This window comes from Leptodactylus fuscus, chromosome 1 (genome assembly GCF_031893055.1).
Source record: "Leptodactylus fuscus isolate aLepFus1 chromosome 1, aLepFus1.hap2, whole genome shotgun sequence".
NCBI classification, from domain to species: Eukaryota; Metazoa; Chordata; class Amphibia; order Anura; family Leptodactylidae; genus Leptodactylus; species Leptodactylus fuscus.
In genome coordinates, this window is record NC_134265.1 from 200,154,211 (window position 1) to 200,170,685 (window position 16,475).

Sequence of the window (16,475 nt, forward strand, 5' to 3'; positions counted from 1 at the left end):
TCCGCCCCTGTGAAGTATGAAAATACTGTCCGCTGCTCTACTAGCCAGTCACGCCATTGGAGTAGACAGCTCTTCTGTAGTCCGGTTCCTGCCTGTTACATAGTTTCCTCTCATAAAGCTTCTCTCCTAGCCCTGTACCATACTCCCTGGTGAAAACTACACCTCCCAGCGGCCACTCCGTGCAGACTGCTGGGGTAGAACACGGGCAACTCGCAAGTTACTATGAACGGAAGTGGGGGGAAGCGGAGGACTTGACATAGCTTCAGGGGTGCATAACATAGTTATAACAGGAAGAGATGTTGGGAGGTGTAATGGCAGGGTCCGTGCAATGTGGCGCTGAAAAATGAGTCTACTATAGGCAGTCGTGTGGCACTGGACTTTATTCCAACTACAGGCGCCACGTTGCGTCCCTGCAAGGAAACGATGGAAAACGGGATGGACTTCCAAAGGCAGACGCCTCCGTTGCCCTCTTATCTCCCGGGGAACTTTCTTGAAGCTCCTCAGATGGACTTAGAGACACAGGACAGTCATGAACAATGCAGCGGCACCCTAGACCAGGGCTCCATAGACAGTAGAGCGCCCCCACGTGTTGATAGTTGCCCAGACATGGACACAAGACCTCCCCTGGAGGCCCAGCAGGACCCAGCAGCACAGGAGAGTGCCTTCCACATGCAAGAGCTTCTGAGTCAGCTGCCTACCTTATCCTGTCCCTCTAATGGAAATCACTATGAAGAGGAGTCATGCCCCCATGAATGCCAGCCGTGCCTACTACATATTGCCATGGGCAAGGGCCTCACACACACTCTGCGCCAGTTGTCGGAGTCCAGCAATGTACCAGATAGCAGTCATGGACTCTTTCTGACAGACAGCGACAAAGAAGGCGAGACGTTCACCCTCTTCCAGTGTGAGGAGGGCACTTTATCAGTAGGAGATATTAGGACTCCCCTGGCCAGGCTGGAGGGTATATCTAGCACTGAGCAGTATACGGCGGATGTGAAGCTGGTGGAAGAGGAGTTATCATCTCTATCTTCTGGATTCAGCAGAGAAGACTCTTCATGTAGCCTGGTAGATCAAGAACCTGAGCTGCCCACCCGTAATGTCCAGGAGGTGAGAGGAGTCTCCTTTAGTATTTCTCCTAAGTAACAGGACAACTTGTACCACTCTATGCTCTTGGGTGGCTTGGAAATCTTGCACTTCAGTTGCAATATTGCAAAAAAATGAACAGGAAACCTTGTGCAACTCAGAGAATAGTCATCGGAGAGTAGCTGTGGCGTAATATATACAAAGTACATTGCAAGTTGACTTTGCACGTTGTTGGGTGAAATGGCTGTCAGCTGGAATTAACTGATAGGCAGGGCCAGTTTTAATATTAGCAACGTGTGAGCTAAAAAGTCCAACTTTTGTACTAACATGGTAGTGTCTTATTGGAATGATTTGGTTGCATGATATCAAAACTTTGCAGTTATTGTTAACTTTTACTTGTGAGGCCAGTATTACCACAGCTCACATGGTATTGACCAGCTGGGGATGCTGTTAGTAGAGGTCCTCATGCCCAATTGGGCCAAGATTTGCAGCCATAATACAGCTGTAAAAATGTGCTTATATTACACTTGCTTCAAAATGGCTTTATGCTTCAGAATCAAAATAAGGCTGGGTTCACACTACCACCGCTGTCCGAATCGGGGGTTCCATCGTAAGCCCCAGGGAGACTGGACAGGGGGCGGTTTGCCGGAGTTTAGCTTTAAAACCCATTCATTTGAATGGGTTTTTAAAGGTGACTGCGGGTGGCCGTATGCGGCCTCTCCACCTGGTAACAGTTGTTTTTTTTTTTTTTTTTGTTGTACATGCAGGACTTTGTGCCCGTGCGAAAAAATAAGATTTCCAGGCGCAGAGGCCGTATATGGACACCGGCAGTCACCTTGGTGTTAATGGTTATTAAAGCTGACCGTCGGCAAGCTGTCCCCTGTCCAGTTTTTTCCCAGGGTTTACAAAACCACGGGGCGGCCAGCAGTGTGAACACCGCTTCAGTTATGTGGTACATCTTTTCCATTGACCTACTGGGTTGCAGGGCTGTCTCAAAAAGGTTGTCTGGGCTCCACAGTTTTGGCAGAAGAAAAGGGTATCAACATATTCTCATGCAACTCTAGGTGTCATAGTTCTGCGTAAATTGTGTGCTATGCTGTTATCATATCTAGAGTTATTGTTTTGTATGGATATGATCCTTGAAGCACTTTTTTTTAGAGACATGATCATTTTCCAACTTTTTTTCTTCCTTATAATTTTTATTTTTCTTCTTCCACAGACATTACCACTTTCTCCAAGTTCTCCATCACTTCCAAAAGGTATGTGTGACAAAAACATTTGGATTTGACATATAGCTAAAATGCAGGTGCGTTTTAGCAACTATATTATGGCTACAAGACCAGAATAGATGTAGTTTCACCAAACTGAAGTGCTACCTTAGATATTTAAAGGGATTCTACCATTAAACCTATTTTTTTTTGTGGATAAGACGTCGGAATAGCCTTTAGAAAGGCTATTCGTCTCTTACTTTTAGACGTGGTCTCCGCCATGCCGTTCCTTAGAAATACCACTTTTTACTAGTATGCAAATTAGTTCTCCCGCAGTGATGGGGGCGGGCCCCAGCGCTCAAACAGCGATGAGGGTGTCTTCACCGCTGCCAGAGAAGTGTCTCCAAGCACCGCCTCCTTCTTCGTCCGCCGCGTCATCTTCAATATCTTCCGGCCCAGGCTCGAAACTTCTAGCAGACTGCACAGGCGCACAGGTCACAGGAAAATGGCCGCTTGCACAGTATTGTTAGCGGCCATTTTCCCCTGGCCTGTGCACCTGCGCAGTCTGCTCTGCTAGGTTACGAGCCTGTGCCGGAAGAAGACATTGAAGATGGCGCGGCGGACTAAGAAGGAGGCGGCACTTGGAGACACTTCTCTGGGGACGCCTTCATCGCTGTTTGAGCGCTGGGGCCCACTCCCATCGCTGCGAGAGAACTCATTTGCATACCGGTAAAAAATGGTATTTCTGAGGAACGGCGCGGCGGAGACCACATCTAAAGGTAAGAGACGAATAGACTTTCTAAAGGCTATTCCGACGTCTTATCCACAAAAAAAAAAAAAGTTTTAATGGTAGAATCCCTTTAATATGAGTAAAAGTGCAAGCAGTGTATACGTGAGGAAGGGGGTTTGATCGTATCGATTAGTTTCAGAGTTTGTCTATTAATATTGAGTTATAGGGGTTCAGTGGGAATTTTCTTTTCTTTCAGTAGCAGATTGGTGGTTGTCTGTCCCTCTGCACAGCGATCATCTGATTTCAGAGCCTGCTTCGCACAAAAATCACCATCATACCAGCCGAAAGCAAAGCACTATGTAATAAAGACGCACAATAGTGTGAGACTGAATTATTAAGAAGCTCTGGCCTCTACCATGCATCAGAATTCAAACACACTCAGGAACTGGCACACATTTCATTTATAACTCCCATAAGTTTCCTGCTTTGAGCTATAAAATTGTGGGAGCCAAAGTTTCCCTTTGCAAAAAGTGGCTAGCGAGGCACAGAATGAAAAATGTAGCACTTTGGTGCAAGAAAAGGGGCCATGCACTATAACTACACCCATAGATGGGTTGATAAATTCTCCTCTATGTAATGGCTATGCCTGGTTACTGCAGCTCAGTCACATTTAACACAAAAATTTAGCAACACAAGGCACACAAAAAAAGCAACTGCTTAAAAAATAAACTAAGTATGACTATGTCCAAGAAGGGACAGAAGCAACACAATAAATAAAATGACAATTTTTATTAAGTGATAAATATGAAAACATAAATGACACATAAACAACAGGGGGTAAATGCTTCACAAAAAGGCGGGTGGTTTGTGGTAATAAATAGTATATAGGTCTAGGGTGAAAAAAGTGTGTATATCACAGTCAGATAATAAGGGTTCACATGTTGTTGCAAGTGTGGCAGTTCCAAAGCAGATAGAAATATCCCATAGGTAAGAATGCACAACAGAGACATATGTGAAAATTATATACATAGAAGGTAAAGGACCAACCCTAAGACCATAGTTATGATATAAAGCACATACCACCCGTACCGCGCCCCGACGCACGTTTCGCCCAACTGCTTCGTCCCCAGCCTCCGCCTCCAGACTATACCCTCTTTATAGACACCGTGCTAGTGTCTCCTAATGTCTGTAGGAGGCAGACATTAGAGGTGTGAGAGCTTGGGTCTTCAGCATGTATGCCACACTAGTCGTACCCCCCAGCCTTGCTGAGATCACCTACTCCCTGCTTTGGCAGCCGGAATGTCTGTGACTGCCCCCCCTCCCTCCCCCACTACAGCTGCTCTCAGTGTTTTTGTTTATTTTGATGCTCCACCTTCTCGTTGCAGAAAACAGTCTTAAGCTGGTCTTACACGACCGTAGTTTTGCACCGCAAATGGTCCGCAATTGCGGGTTCAAAATTGCGGACCATTTACGGTCCCATAATTTTCTACGAGGCCTCTTACACGATCATAGATTTTGTCAGTGGTGTGGCGTGCCGCAACCGTGGTCTGGACAGTATACCGCATGGCCGTGCTTGCACGGCACGGAAGGTCCAATAGAAGTCTATGGGCGCGTGCATTTTTGCGGATATACACTGAACATCAGTGTATATCCGCAATTGCGGATATCAACATGTGTGTTTTGTGGTGTGTTTTGTTTTTTGCGGATCCGCATAATACTGATACACACGGAACGTTGCAGACGCACTTTGCGGATGTCTGCGGAATTAATTTTTAAAGTGAAATTTGTGTTGCGGATCCACAAATTGCGGACTGCAAAAACCACTACGGTCGTGTAAGACCAGCCTTACTGGGACTCAAGCTCCGTGAAGCCCTCTTCTCTCTCCTAAGTCTGCCTGGCATTCCGGTTCCAAGCCTTCCAGGCCTTTCATCTTCCAAGCCCTTCTCTGCATGAGGGTTTTGTTTTTTTTCAGAACCTGTTGTGCAGACAATGTCTCAGACCCGAAAACACCAGTCTGCTCAGATCTTTCATCAAATGTGGAAGGCCTACGTATGGTGGTGTGAGGATAATGACTTCCATCCGCTATCCTTCTCTCCTTCCTGTATTCTGGCTTTTCTCCAGTCCAGTTGGGACCAAGGTCTTGGTCTTTATTCTCTTAAGGGGCAGGTTTTCTGCCCTTCCCATTCCTTTCAGAAGTTCCTGGCTTACCAGTCTCAAAAGAAGACTTTCCTGCAGGTGGTACAGTGTGCACCTCCCTACTTTCCTCCCGTGGGACCTTAATCTCATCTTTGAGGTGCTTCAGGCTCCCCTTTTTGATCCTTTGGTGAGATCTCTTGGCTTACTGTACTGGATGGTTTCCTACCTGGTGGCCATCTCTTGCATTTGCAGGGTCTCCAGTTTGGCTTTCCTCTCCCGGAAGCCTCCCTTTTTGATTCTCCACAAGGAGAATCCTTTTGTCCACCACTTTCTTTTCTCCTGAGGTGGTTTCTGCCTTCCACATCATTGAGGATATTGTCTTACCATTTTTCTACCTGGACCCCAAGCACCATGTGAGCGATCTCGTCTTTGCCTGACTTTTCTCTGCCAATTTCAGGAAGAAACCAGGCAGATCCCATCATAGTCTATGGGGTCCTTGGGTAACTGCTTTTTAATACGATAAATTTCCGTTTTTTTGGGGGGTCCCCAAGTGGACCTGAAGAACGAAAACATGAATGCTAGTGTGAACCTAGTGTATACTGTACAGACTGGCTGTATTGACTTACAACAGTAAAGATCCAGTGATGCTGATGGTTTGTGTCATTTGATCGGCAGTTTGGACTGAAATTGCATTATAAGTACCCGAATTAGCCCTTTGGTTACTTTCACGCTTTGTATTACAGTGGTTGTTAGAGGTATTTATTGGAAGGATTTCCCAACGCGTACCAATATGTGTAAACTGCATCCTTATAAGATACTGTATTCTGCTGTGCCACTCCATTCAGCAAAAAAAAAATTAGTTGTTGCATATTGGCCCATTGAAATGTAAAACAACACTCTTTGCCTCTGTTGGTTGAATGGAGTCCTATGGATTTGTGTGACATGTGCCTGGAGTTTTCCTGTTGCATATGGCAAAGTTTGTGAGTGCGTGTGAATAGTTTGAGGCTGACTTATGTTCATGACACCGAATGATAGATTATTCTGACTGAGCTTTAGAGTAGCAAAGTCCCACTGGTTGCTACCATACAGGACTCTTGGCATGGCTTGGTTTGTTCAGTGGTTTTTAAGATTGTATGTTTTTGTGTCTATGTTGTGAATGTTAACGTGGCTTTTGTTTCTCTCAAGCAGTGCCTGGTCCTTGTGAACCAGAGGATTTACTGGATGGAGTTGTTTTTGGTGCCAAATATCTGGGATCTACACAGCTGCAGTGTGAGAGACATCAGGTGGCCGGCACACGTATGCGGCAGGCGCAGGAGGCAATGGATAGGGTGAAGGTGAGAGGACAGATGGACTGACTGACAACTAACTAAAGTGAAATGAATAGTGCAGATTCCTTGCTTTTATCTATCGTCTATGGATTTATTTATTTTTTAACTACTTAGGCACCAGAAGGAGAATCTCAACCTATGACAGAGGTAGATGTGATGGTGTCCACACAGCGGGTCAAAGTCCTGACTGCAGACACTCAGGTCAGAGCTTGTGTAGATTCACAGTATTCAAAGTCTTATAAACAAGCCTGTATTTTCTACCGAGCCTATGGATCTCACACATGTGTATGTAGCCTTACTATACAGTACATGCTTCTTAAATGTTGTCATGCTATGATTTGCACCGAAAAAATTGGCATGCTCTATCAGTTACCTTATATAGGGAGCTTTTGTTCCCCTACAAGTTATGTCATGGGCTGAGTGAGCTGCCATACAGCCTTCCTGTCATGTGCAGGAGGCCTAAGTTATTTATGCATGAAGTTTGTATTGTATTATGTATTTTAATATAAATCTGTATACTATACTCTACTTTAGGAGGCCCTTATGGATCATCCTCTGCAAACAATTTCCTATACAGCTGACATTGGCAATATAGTGGTAATCATGGCACGCAGGAAATCGCCACGCAGTCAGGATCAACCATCTTCACAAAAGAGACCGCATAAAATGTTGTGCCATGTCTTTCAGTCAGTCGATGTGAGTGTCTGTTATTGATGCTTATAATCTGAAAATGTAAATCTATAGTTTGGTATGATGTGCATATTTCAGTTTGAACGGTTAAAGGGGTTATCCAGGTAGTGTGTCCGGGGTTCTTTATGCACCAAATCTAAGTGTGGAGTCCTGGCTGTATTTAAAGGGGTTGTCCAGGGATTATCAAGTCCCACTTGCTTTGTGCACATTGCTGATATGAATGTACAGAATATGTTGTGTGTAGGGGCTAAGTAATATGGTTAATAAGGTTGAAAAAGACACAGATCCATCAGGTTCAACCTATAATCCTACAGTGTTGTTCCATGGAAATTCAAAAGCTCCTATAAGATGGATGCCGATTTCCTCTTTATTAAGGATAAATTCCTTACTACTCCAAATTTGATTATCGGAATAAACCCTTGAATTATCCTTTCATCTCCAAAAATGTAGTTGCTCTAATTTGTAGTTGGAATCATTGTATCCCTCTGAGTCATTTGTTATTAGATAATCATCTAGCCCCTTATTTAAAAAAAAGCAAAAACTATGAGGGTATCTGCTATTACTACATCTGAGGTAGGGCTACTCTAACCATAAAGAACCTGTTGCTATATTGATACCTAGACCGCCATTCTTCCAATTGTAATGAATGTCCCCTGTTTCTCTGTACACCTCTTGGACAGAGTAAGTTACATGCTCGTTCTTTGTAGTGACCAAATACATATACACTGCAAAATAAAAACTCAACCAGATAAACATACCATATTGCTGCAAAACTTGACTTGCAGTTTTGTCTCAGGCAGATATGTGTCTGCTTAGACACTGGGTCTTACTGCAAGAGGATGTAAAAGTGCTTCTATCGTTGTTCTATAAAAAGGCCATCAGAGACTACTTTGGGGAAGTGTACCTCTTGGTTAGAAATTATTGACTTCTAGACATTCCTCTATGACACACTGGAAGACGTTTTACGTACTACAGACTTTGAGAGGGGGTGCATCATTAAACTAAGAAGCAGGATGGTTGATGAGTTGCCTGCTACATAGGCTGTACTGTCCTAGCTGTTGGAAGTTGTTTGGGGAAGTGCTTATGTGAGGGCACTCGCACATGGTAAATAGGCTCCAGACACCCCAGACATACCATCGCTACAGAGGATTGTTTAATCTGCTAACCAGCATGAGTAATTGCCACAGCTTCTATGTCTACCAGCAAGACATGTAGTATCTTCGTTTATGCATCTTTTATTGCAAATTGTCCAAGCCCAATTTTTCTACCTTCTCAAAATAAGAGCCACTGTTCACCCTATTTCATATTCCATTTGCCTGCCTTTGAACCCTCTTAAGGTCTCCTATAAACATTTTACAATGTGGAGCCCAAAATTGAATTCCATGTCGGGCTTTTACTCCAATCTGCAGTAGTTTGGGTGTTTTAACTATTAAAAAAAACCAAAAAACGTACTTTCAATAACTACATTGCAAAAATTGCAGTAAAACCTGTTATGTGAAAATACCCCAAAGCTGGCCGTACATGTTAGATTTCAGACTGCCATCGTTCGTCTGGGAGGAACTTTAATTGATTATTTGCACAGACTACTGTTCTAAACATATAATCGAGTGTTCAGATGAGCATTTGTTTACTCCAAGCACATGATCTGTCCTGGATTAAAATCTGAGAATGTGTAGACAGTGACAACAAAAGACATTATATCAACTTTAGAAAACTTTTATAGAAAAAAAAAACAAAACTACTCTTTGAAATGTGCCACATCAGCAGACTAAAATCTAATGAGTGTGGTTAATACTCGATGCTGAAACAACATTCGGATATCGTTTCCTGATGTTGTTAAGCATTGGGACATAACATGTAGCAACAAACTGTAGCTGAAGCAGAAAGGGGCCCCGGGCAGGAGTAGGTATGCGTAAGTAAATATTGGCCATTACCTGCTGGAGTAGTTCAGTAGATAGCAGCCAAATGTGCCACTGCGGGGCACTTATACATTATGGCTTGTCAATATAGTGTATAGGGTACAGGAGTGGGGAAAAGTACAACTTCAGATTTCTTGAGGGTAGATGAGTGGTGTTTTTGCAATTTTTGATTTCCCAGATGCTGTCTAATGTTTGCTATGGGGCCCCTGCAAAATAAATCACTTTTGTATCATTTTTGTTTCCCACTTTAGGCTCAGCTCATTGCCCAGGCTATCGGCCAGGCTTTTGGCTTGGCATACCAAAACTTCCTTCGTGCTGAAGGTTTGGAACCTGAACAACAAGAAAATACACACGTAACAGAGCAATTATACAATGCAGACCTTGCCCATTTTACAAAGAAAGAAAACCTTAGGGAGGTAAGAAGAAAAATGGTTGTCCTCTGCTCTCAAATGGAAGGAATCATTCATTAGTGATGTGTTCTACATATTACAGTACCTTTACCATCTGTAGTAACTTGAAAACTCTTCCATAGCAGATTTTTCACTGTAGTGAATGGGATTTTCTTAGCATGCTGCATTTTTTTTTTCTTTGTTCTTTTTGCATTAGCATAAACAAAACGGTTCATATAGAAACAATTTTTCACTCCTGTATCAACAGGTTTATATCCAGAAAGAGAGGGGAGAAATGTTGGGTGTGGCTGTGGTGGAGTCAGGCTGGGGATCCTTGCTCCCTACTGTAGTCATTGCCAACTTAATGCATGGAGGACCAGCGGAACGAAGCGGAGAACTGAGCATTGGAGATCATGTGACCAGCGTCAATGGCACAAGTTTAGTTGGTCTTCCTTTTTCTACATCCCAGGGATTAATTAGGGTAAGAATTTAAGGGAAAAAAGTATAGAATTTTTCAATAGAGCTAGAGGATCTTGTCATTCACTGTGGGTGGAGGAAAATGCTTACAAACATTTTAGAAATAAATCTTGAAAGCTAAAAGAAATACATAAGGGAAAAGGCATACATGCTGGTGGATCTTTAGGGGTACAAGTTATAATTTAATTCATCAGGTTCATATGTAAAAAAGCCTTTCGTCCATCCAAAAAAGTTTATTGTCCTGCAGTGTTGATCCACTGGAAGGCAAACAAAAACGCAATAGCTGGTCAGTTTAGCTTGACAGGACTGACCCACATTACCCCATACTGCTATACATTTATTAATTAATTCCTCAAGATGCTGCAGGATTCACACTAGCGTCATTGTCCGACAGCTAGTGTCTGATGCTAATGTACGCACAAAATCTTGCGTGGACATTAGCATGGGACACTGGCTGCGCACGTTACATTTTGAATTATTTTAAAAGGGATATCATGTGTCCTTTACTATCCCTTTCTATCATTAAGTGTCCGTTTGCAAAGATATCTGATTTTTCAAGCGGACAGCAAAAACCTTCATGTACAATCCTACAAGATTTTGCACGGACATTAGCATCAGACACTAGCTGTCGGACACCAATGCTAGTGTGAACGCCCCCTTAGAAAGCCTTTAAACAATTTTAAGGAATTGAACTAACCAGACTATAGTTTTTAGGCCTACATTTTGAATATTAGCACAGCATTTTCTATGCGCCAGTTCTCTGGAAAAGGTCTTGGACACTAGAAATAAGAGTCGATCTATTACATTACTCATTTCTTCATATATTTGAGGCCTACATCCCTTTCATTTGCCTTTACCCTTTCCATCCCTTGGTTGAACTTCAACATATATATGTTTATATGTACTATGCAAGTAAGATCATGGTGTGATCAAGCTATAACCCATTTTGCAACTGTCTTTGTTATACTTTATCCTGCAGCTCTATTGCTTCAGGTTAGTGCTTCATTATAAGTCCATTTCCATTGCAGCAAGGATAGGACTGTAAGTTGCTAGAAACCAAAAAAGTAGTAGTAATAGATGTTATTGTTGGATATTCAGTTACACCTGTCCTGTTTGGGGCAGTATACTAAATACATAGGAAATATTGCATAGTAAGATATTGCACAAGTTTAATAAGTCAAATAATTGATTTGCCCTTATTCCTATTGCAGGACCTGAAAGGTCAGTCTGAGGTGGTCCTAAGCACAGTGCGCTGTCCCCCAGTTGTTACAGCCATTATTCAGAGGCCTGACACTACCTACCAGCTAGGCTTCTGTGTAGAAGATGGAGTGGTAAGTGTCAAAAATAAGTGTTAAGATCAAAGTAAATGTTTATATACAGTATTAAGCACATATATACCTATACAGATCTGTAGTCTTGTACGAGGAGGCATTGCTGAAAGAGGCGGTATCAGAGTGGGACATCGAATTATTGAAATAAATGGGCAAAGTGTGGTGGCCACAGCACACGAAAAGATTATTCAGACACTGTTGGATGCTACAGGGGAGGTAAGAACTTTTGTTTATGTAACTGTCATATCAAAGCATGTTAGATGTTGAATTCTGATTACATGCATTTACCTACAGGTCCACATAAAGACCATGCCTGCATCCACCTACAGACTGCTCACTGGACAGGAGACCCCAGTGTATCTCTGAAGAACTGCTTGTATTTTATTTGTGCAGCCTTTGCTTGTCCTACTGGAAAACAATCTTTATATTCCAAGGCTTTTATGCTATCCACAACCATGTTGTGCCTATATATATATATATATATATATATATATATATATGGCGGATGTCTACCATGTAGAACTGAATCTGTACCAGACTATTTTTTTTATTAAGATGTCACAATTTATACTTCAGATCTTTTAAGACTTCTATAAGGTGAATTAATACAAATGGAATAAAGAATATGAAGATATGGGATATTGCTAGGATATTCCATCACTGGTCCTGAGAATACTGCAGCTGCTTTACTTACTACAGGAATTGCAGCACATTTCCATTTTAGTAAATGGGTAAACCAGTGAAGAGTCTAGACTGCAGTGCCTCCTCATCCGTGGGATTGAAGGAGGTCCCCGGTTTCAGACCCCTCCACCAATCCTAAAATAATGCAATCACTGTATTAGATGGAAATACCATTTTATAAAATGAGAACAATTTCTCCCACCCACAATCTTATATAACGTTTGAGGCACATGGACAAGAGCTGAACACCACTTTAGGCAAGGTTCACAATTGTGAGGGGTCGGGATCACCAGAGACAATTATAAATTAGAACTGAAACCTATTTCAGGTGCATGGCTGTCCAAGAGGTGCACCTATTGATAAATTTGGAACATCTCACTAAGACTGGTATGTGAAACACTAGTAAATCACCCCATTCTGTTTTGTAGATTTTTTTTTTCTTTTGCTCCATAGTTCTAAACAGAAAAAAATATAGAACTAAGGGTTTAATATGGAACTATCAGTATGTTCCAAAGATTTTTTTTTTTTTTTTTTTTTTACATATAAAGTACACAAAATAACACAACTGGCATTTTATCTGACAGTCTTGAATACGTCTGGTATAGATGTCTTTTGTCCATAGTGTGCATCCACCTATACAGCTTCCAGAGACTAAGATGCAGATAAGAATGTAACAAATACACCTCAGCAATGTTGAGGTTCACTGACTGTTTGTTTTACAAACAATAGAAAATCTCTTTCACTAATGTTGGTTACACCAACTACTTTAATGCGATTGTTGGTATCAAGGGGACTTAGATGAATTGACTTTCTACTGGTTTTTAGCCGCGGGCGTATTGGGAAGCCTTATTTATGGGAAAAGTGCAATAGCAAAAACTGAATCATTTTTAGCTGGATCATTCAGGGTAAGCCTTTCCTGCACTGTGTATATTTTCTGACTCATTTCTTGTAGATTAATGGCTATGTACACACTTTTTATTAAATGTTACGGTTGAATAACCATGTTGTATTCTTTATTGGCCTGCATGATACAGATTTAAAATATATACCTACATATGGGGCTACTTTTCTATTGCATCAGGCTACTTGCAGATGGATCTATTTTGCTTAATCGGACCTGTTTACACAAAGCAGTTTTAATGTAGTCTTTTTGGCTTTGGTAGCTCCTCTTTCAATAATCCAGTGTCTACATTTTTGCCGGTATGGTGTATTTGAACAGTTTATTTTAAAACTAGCTCTGAGATGGCTGCTTCAGTCCAAACAAACACTTGTGTAAGTAGGGCAACGCATCTAAATTCACAGCTAAATCCTTCCCTTTTACATTGTACCAATGAAAATCCCCTAGTGCAAATATAAAAATGTGCAGTGTAGCAAAACTGAAAATAAGATCTTTTACAAATGTTAAATGTTTGCTTTTAGACTTTAGATTATACATGTCTATGGCAGAGTGAGTAGGAAGTGCCTGAGATAAGAAAAGAAAGGCATGTTTAGTCTGATGCTGGAGCTAAATAGGAATAAAACCACTTCCCCCTCATCTATCTATCTATCTATCTATCTATCTATCTATCTATCTATCTCCTGCATGGTTCTAGGGATATTTGAGTGAGAGCCAGTTAAGGAGCAGATTCACATCTACTTTGAATAATGTATGGCAGCTAGTCTTCACCCACCCAGCTCAGAAAAGAATGCAGAGTACAGAGCACTGCAAAAGGGAAAACTGTAAAATAACTCATAATGGCTACTTATTGTAACACCTTAATGTCTGTCTATATAAATCAGAAGTACAGTGAGTAAAGTCTTATGTGCGCCCCAAGTATCTTTTATACTGCACATCAAAGGGGACATTCTAAAGGCAGCTCATCCACAGGAGTCTGTTGCTGCTATAGCTAGATAGCTGCTTCAGTCCAAACAAACACTTGCGAGTAGGGAAACCCTTCTGAATTGCATTTTAAAGAAAATGTCTCCAATTCACATTAAGTTGTCTGCTTAAAATTCTGGTATCTAGCATTAGAAAATGTCGACTAACAGGTTTATTAGATTTGGAAACTTGGCTGCAACTTTTTTTTCCAGGACCTCCCCTCATGACTGTACCACAGGACTTCCCCTTGACCTTTAAAGGAACAGGAAGAAAGAGGTTAAATGCCCCCTCTCCTCTCCAGTGTTCATCCTGACCCTTCAGGGGCAAGTGCAGAGAGGATAGTTCTTACTTGTGGTTCGGTGAGCTGAATGGGGGTGGTGGTTTTCCTTCTGCTGACGTGCTGAGTTAGCACCCCTCAGGATAGGAGTTCCCTAACCTAGGAATTCCACTGCAGCTGCTAGCCAGTGCTGGGGTGTTCCTTGTTCAGTCACACCCCTGGGGTTCTTGACCCAGCCTCCACATGTTTTGGATTTCTATGTGCACCAGATGCGAGTGAATAAGCTTCTGCTTACCTTCATGGGTGCCTCAGTTTTGCTGCAGCCGCCAGCGGTGTTGCGCTGATAACCGCGACTCCTACGCAAGGTCCTCGGCTTCACCAATTCCTAGGCTCGCCTCCTCTGCAGGCTTCCTGGCCCCTTCTAACCCTTAAATCGGTCAGGACGCTTTCCTGAGTTGTCCCCTCTAGCCTCTCTGTGTGAGAAACCCGGAATGGTGGAGGGGACTTCCCTGTCCGGTTGTTGTCTGGGCAGTTTGGGTCTATATTGTCCTCCTCTGACTCTTTCTAGGGCCTGGCTACTTCCAGGGCTTCCTTCTTCTGATGGCTTTGACCTGCAATTGAGTCCTATTGGTTTGAGGGTAGGGATCTGCCCTTCCATGGGCCTACTCTCTCCTCTAGAGGTGTTGACGCTCCCTGGACCTTTGGCATCATGCTTCTACTTCCTAGGTCTGTTAGATAAAGTAAATGGGGGCTCAGTGACAGCCTAAGTTTCACCAGTTCCATTCTGTGGCTGCTGCTGGTTTGGGTTGTAAGTTTCTGCAAGTGGCTGTGCTCTAAAGGATTTGCATGGTGGTGTTATTCCCACCCTCTAAGACTGCTTTAAGACATCCCATGATGCTGAGCCCCCCAGTTGAGTAAGCACGAAAGATATTTCTGTACTCACTGTAAAATTCTTTTCTTGGTGTATTCAAGAGGGACACAGATCCAACCCTTGTCTTTTTCACTGTATCCCCCTCTCGCCTGAGCTGTGTTGGTTCCTTTTCAGATTCAGGGCACGTTGGTGGTTGTTGGTTCCATATTCTTTAGTCTCTCTCCTACTGCTTTTTGAATTCATGCAGAGTGCTGTGGCAGGGTATATCCTGGAGGTGGAGCCAACAGCTTTTCTTTTCCCTAGTGTCTGTCTCCTAGGGGCCGGGTCTACACCCATGGTGCTGTGTCCCCCAGTGAATACAATGAGAAAAGGATTTTACGGTGAGTACAAACATCCCATTTTTACTTAAACTGGATACCATAAAATGTCACATACAAACTAATAAAAAGTTGCTTATATTCTGTTGTTGTTCACTACTGTTAAAATTCTATGCATGTAGCAAACTGATCAAAATCTAACTTTTGAGATTGCAGAGTGTATAAAAACACAATTTAATATTTCATATATATACCTTCATACAACTTCACAGTAAACAGATTACAAGCAAAAATTGCACAAAAAAATGGTAAAATGTACTTTTCAAAAAACTGCAAGCTAAAAGTTGAGCTTCCTTCTCCTAGGTGTATTACTGGATTCCACCCTTCAAGCCTTATTTTTACCAGTAGAAAAAAAAAATATATGAATATCCTAGACAGGCTCTAAGTTCTCCAGGAAAGGATCTTGCTCTGTAATAGACATAATGAAAATCTTAGGTCTTTTGACCTGCATTGAGTCAACTCCACTCCAGTGCAACAGAATCCAGATTCTTTGCTTCTGGAACAGACACCAGAAGTCTCTAAACAAAAAGAGGTTCATCCCTGAAGAAACCAAGACCTCCTTACTTTGGTGGTTGAACCCAGTAAACGTGAAGAAAGGGGTTCCGTGGAAATTGTCACCTCAAACTACATTGTACGCTGTGAGCGGTCTAGCCTGGGGGATCATTAGTACATGGCAGGTCCTTCCAAAGGTCCTGGTCCCAAACCACCAGTCAGAAATCACATTTTCAAGAATTAGGGGTGGTTTGGGAAACCTTGAAAGTTTCATCTCAGATGTTGAAAGGCACACATTTAGAAATCATGCACACGGAACATCGCGCAGTGTTCAGCTAGCTGCAATGTTTTTGTTTGCACAGAAAGATTATTATTATTGGAGGATGTCTTACTTTCGGGGGGTGCCTTATATTAAACAATTCAACAAAACCTCTGCTATGTCTTACTTTCGGGGGATGACTTATTTTCAGGGAAACAGTGTACAGATTAACTAGCCAGAAGTTTATTTAATCCAGGAGAGTGGGAATTGCACCAAGAGGTATTCCATCAACTCAGAGAAATGGGGAGAAGCCCAGATAGATTTGTTTGCCTCACATAGAAGAAAAAAAAAAAGTTATAGGCCTATTCC

General features: G+C 42.3%; 1 protein-coding gene across 2 annotated transcripts; it reads left to right on the plus strand.

Moving 5' to 3' along the window:
* Window positions 1-35: 35 nt before the first annotated feature.
* Window positions 36-11,759, plus strand: APBA3 (amyloid beta precursor protein binding family A member 3). Of its 2 annotated transcripts, none has more exons than XM_075281878.1 (10): window positions 36-1,107; window positions 2,303-2,342; window positions 6,343-6,491; window positions 6,600-6,686; window positions 7,020-7,181; window positions 9,346-9,510; window positions 9,752-9,964; window positions 11,172-11,291; window positions 11,367-11,507; window positions 11,586-11,759. In XM_075281878.1, the coding sequence occupies exons 1-10, from the start codon at window positions 424-426 to the stop codon at window positions 11,655-11,657; spliced, it is 1,833 nt and encodes a 610-aa protein (XP_075137979.1). In that variant the 5' UTR covers window positions 36-423; the 3' UTR covers window positions 11,658-11,759. The 2 variants fall into 2 exon arrangements, with proteins under 2 accessions (XP_075137979.1, XP_075137987.1); XM_075281886.1 differs by having other exon boundaries at window positions 6,346-6,491.
* The last annotated feature ends 4,716 nt before the right edge of the window (window positions 11,760-16,475 follow it).

Coding starts and splice junctions, on each gene's coding strand:
- APBA3 (XM_075281878.1), top strand. CDS start 424: ATGGAAAACGGGATGGACTTCCAAAGGCAGACGCCTCCGTTGCCCTCT. Junction 2,343..6,342: donor TTCTCCATCACTTCCAAAAG/GTATGTGTGACA, acceptor GTTTCTCTCAAG/CAGTGCCTGGTCCTTGTGAA. Junction 6,687..7,019: donor TCCTGACTGCAGACACTCAG/GTCAGAGCTTGT, acceptor ACTCTACTTTAG/GAGGCCCTTATGGATCATCC.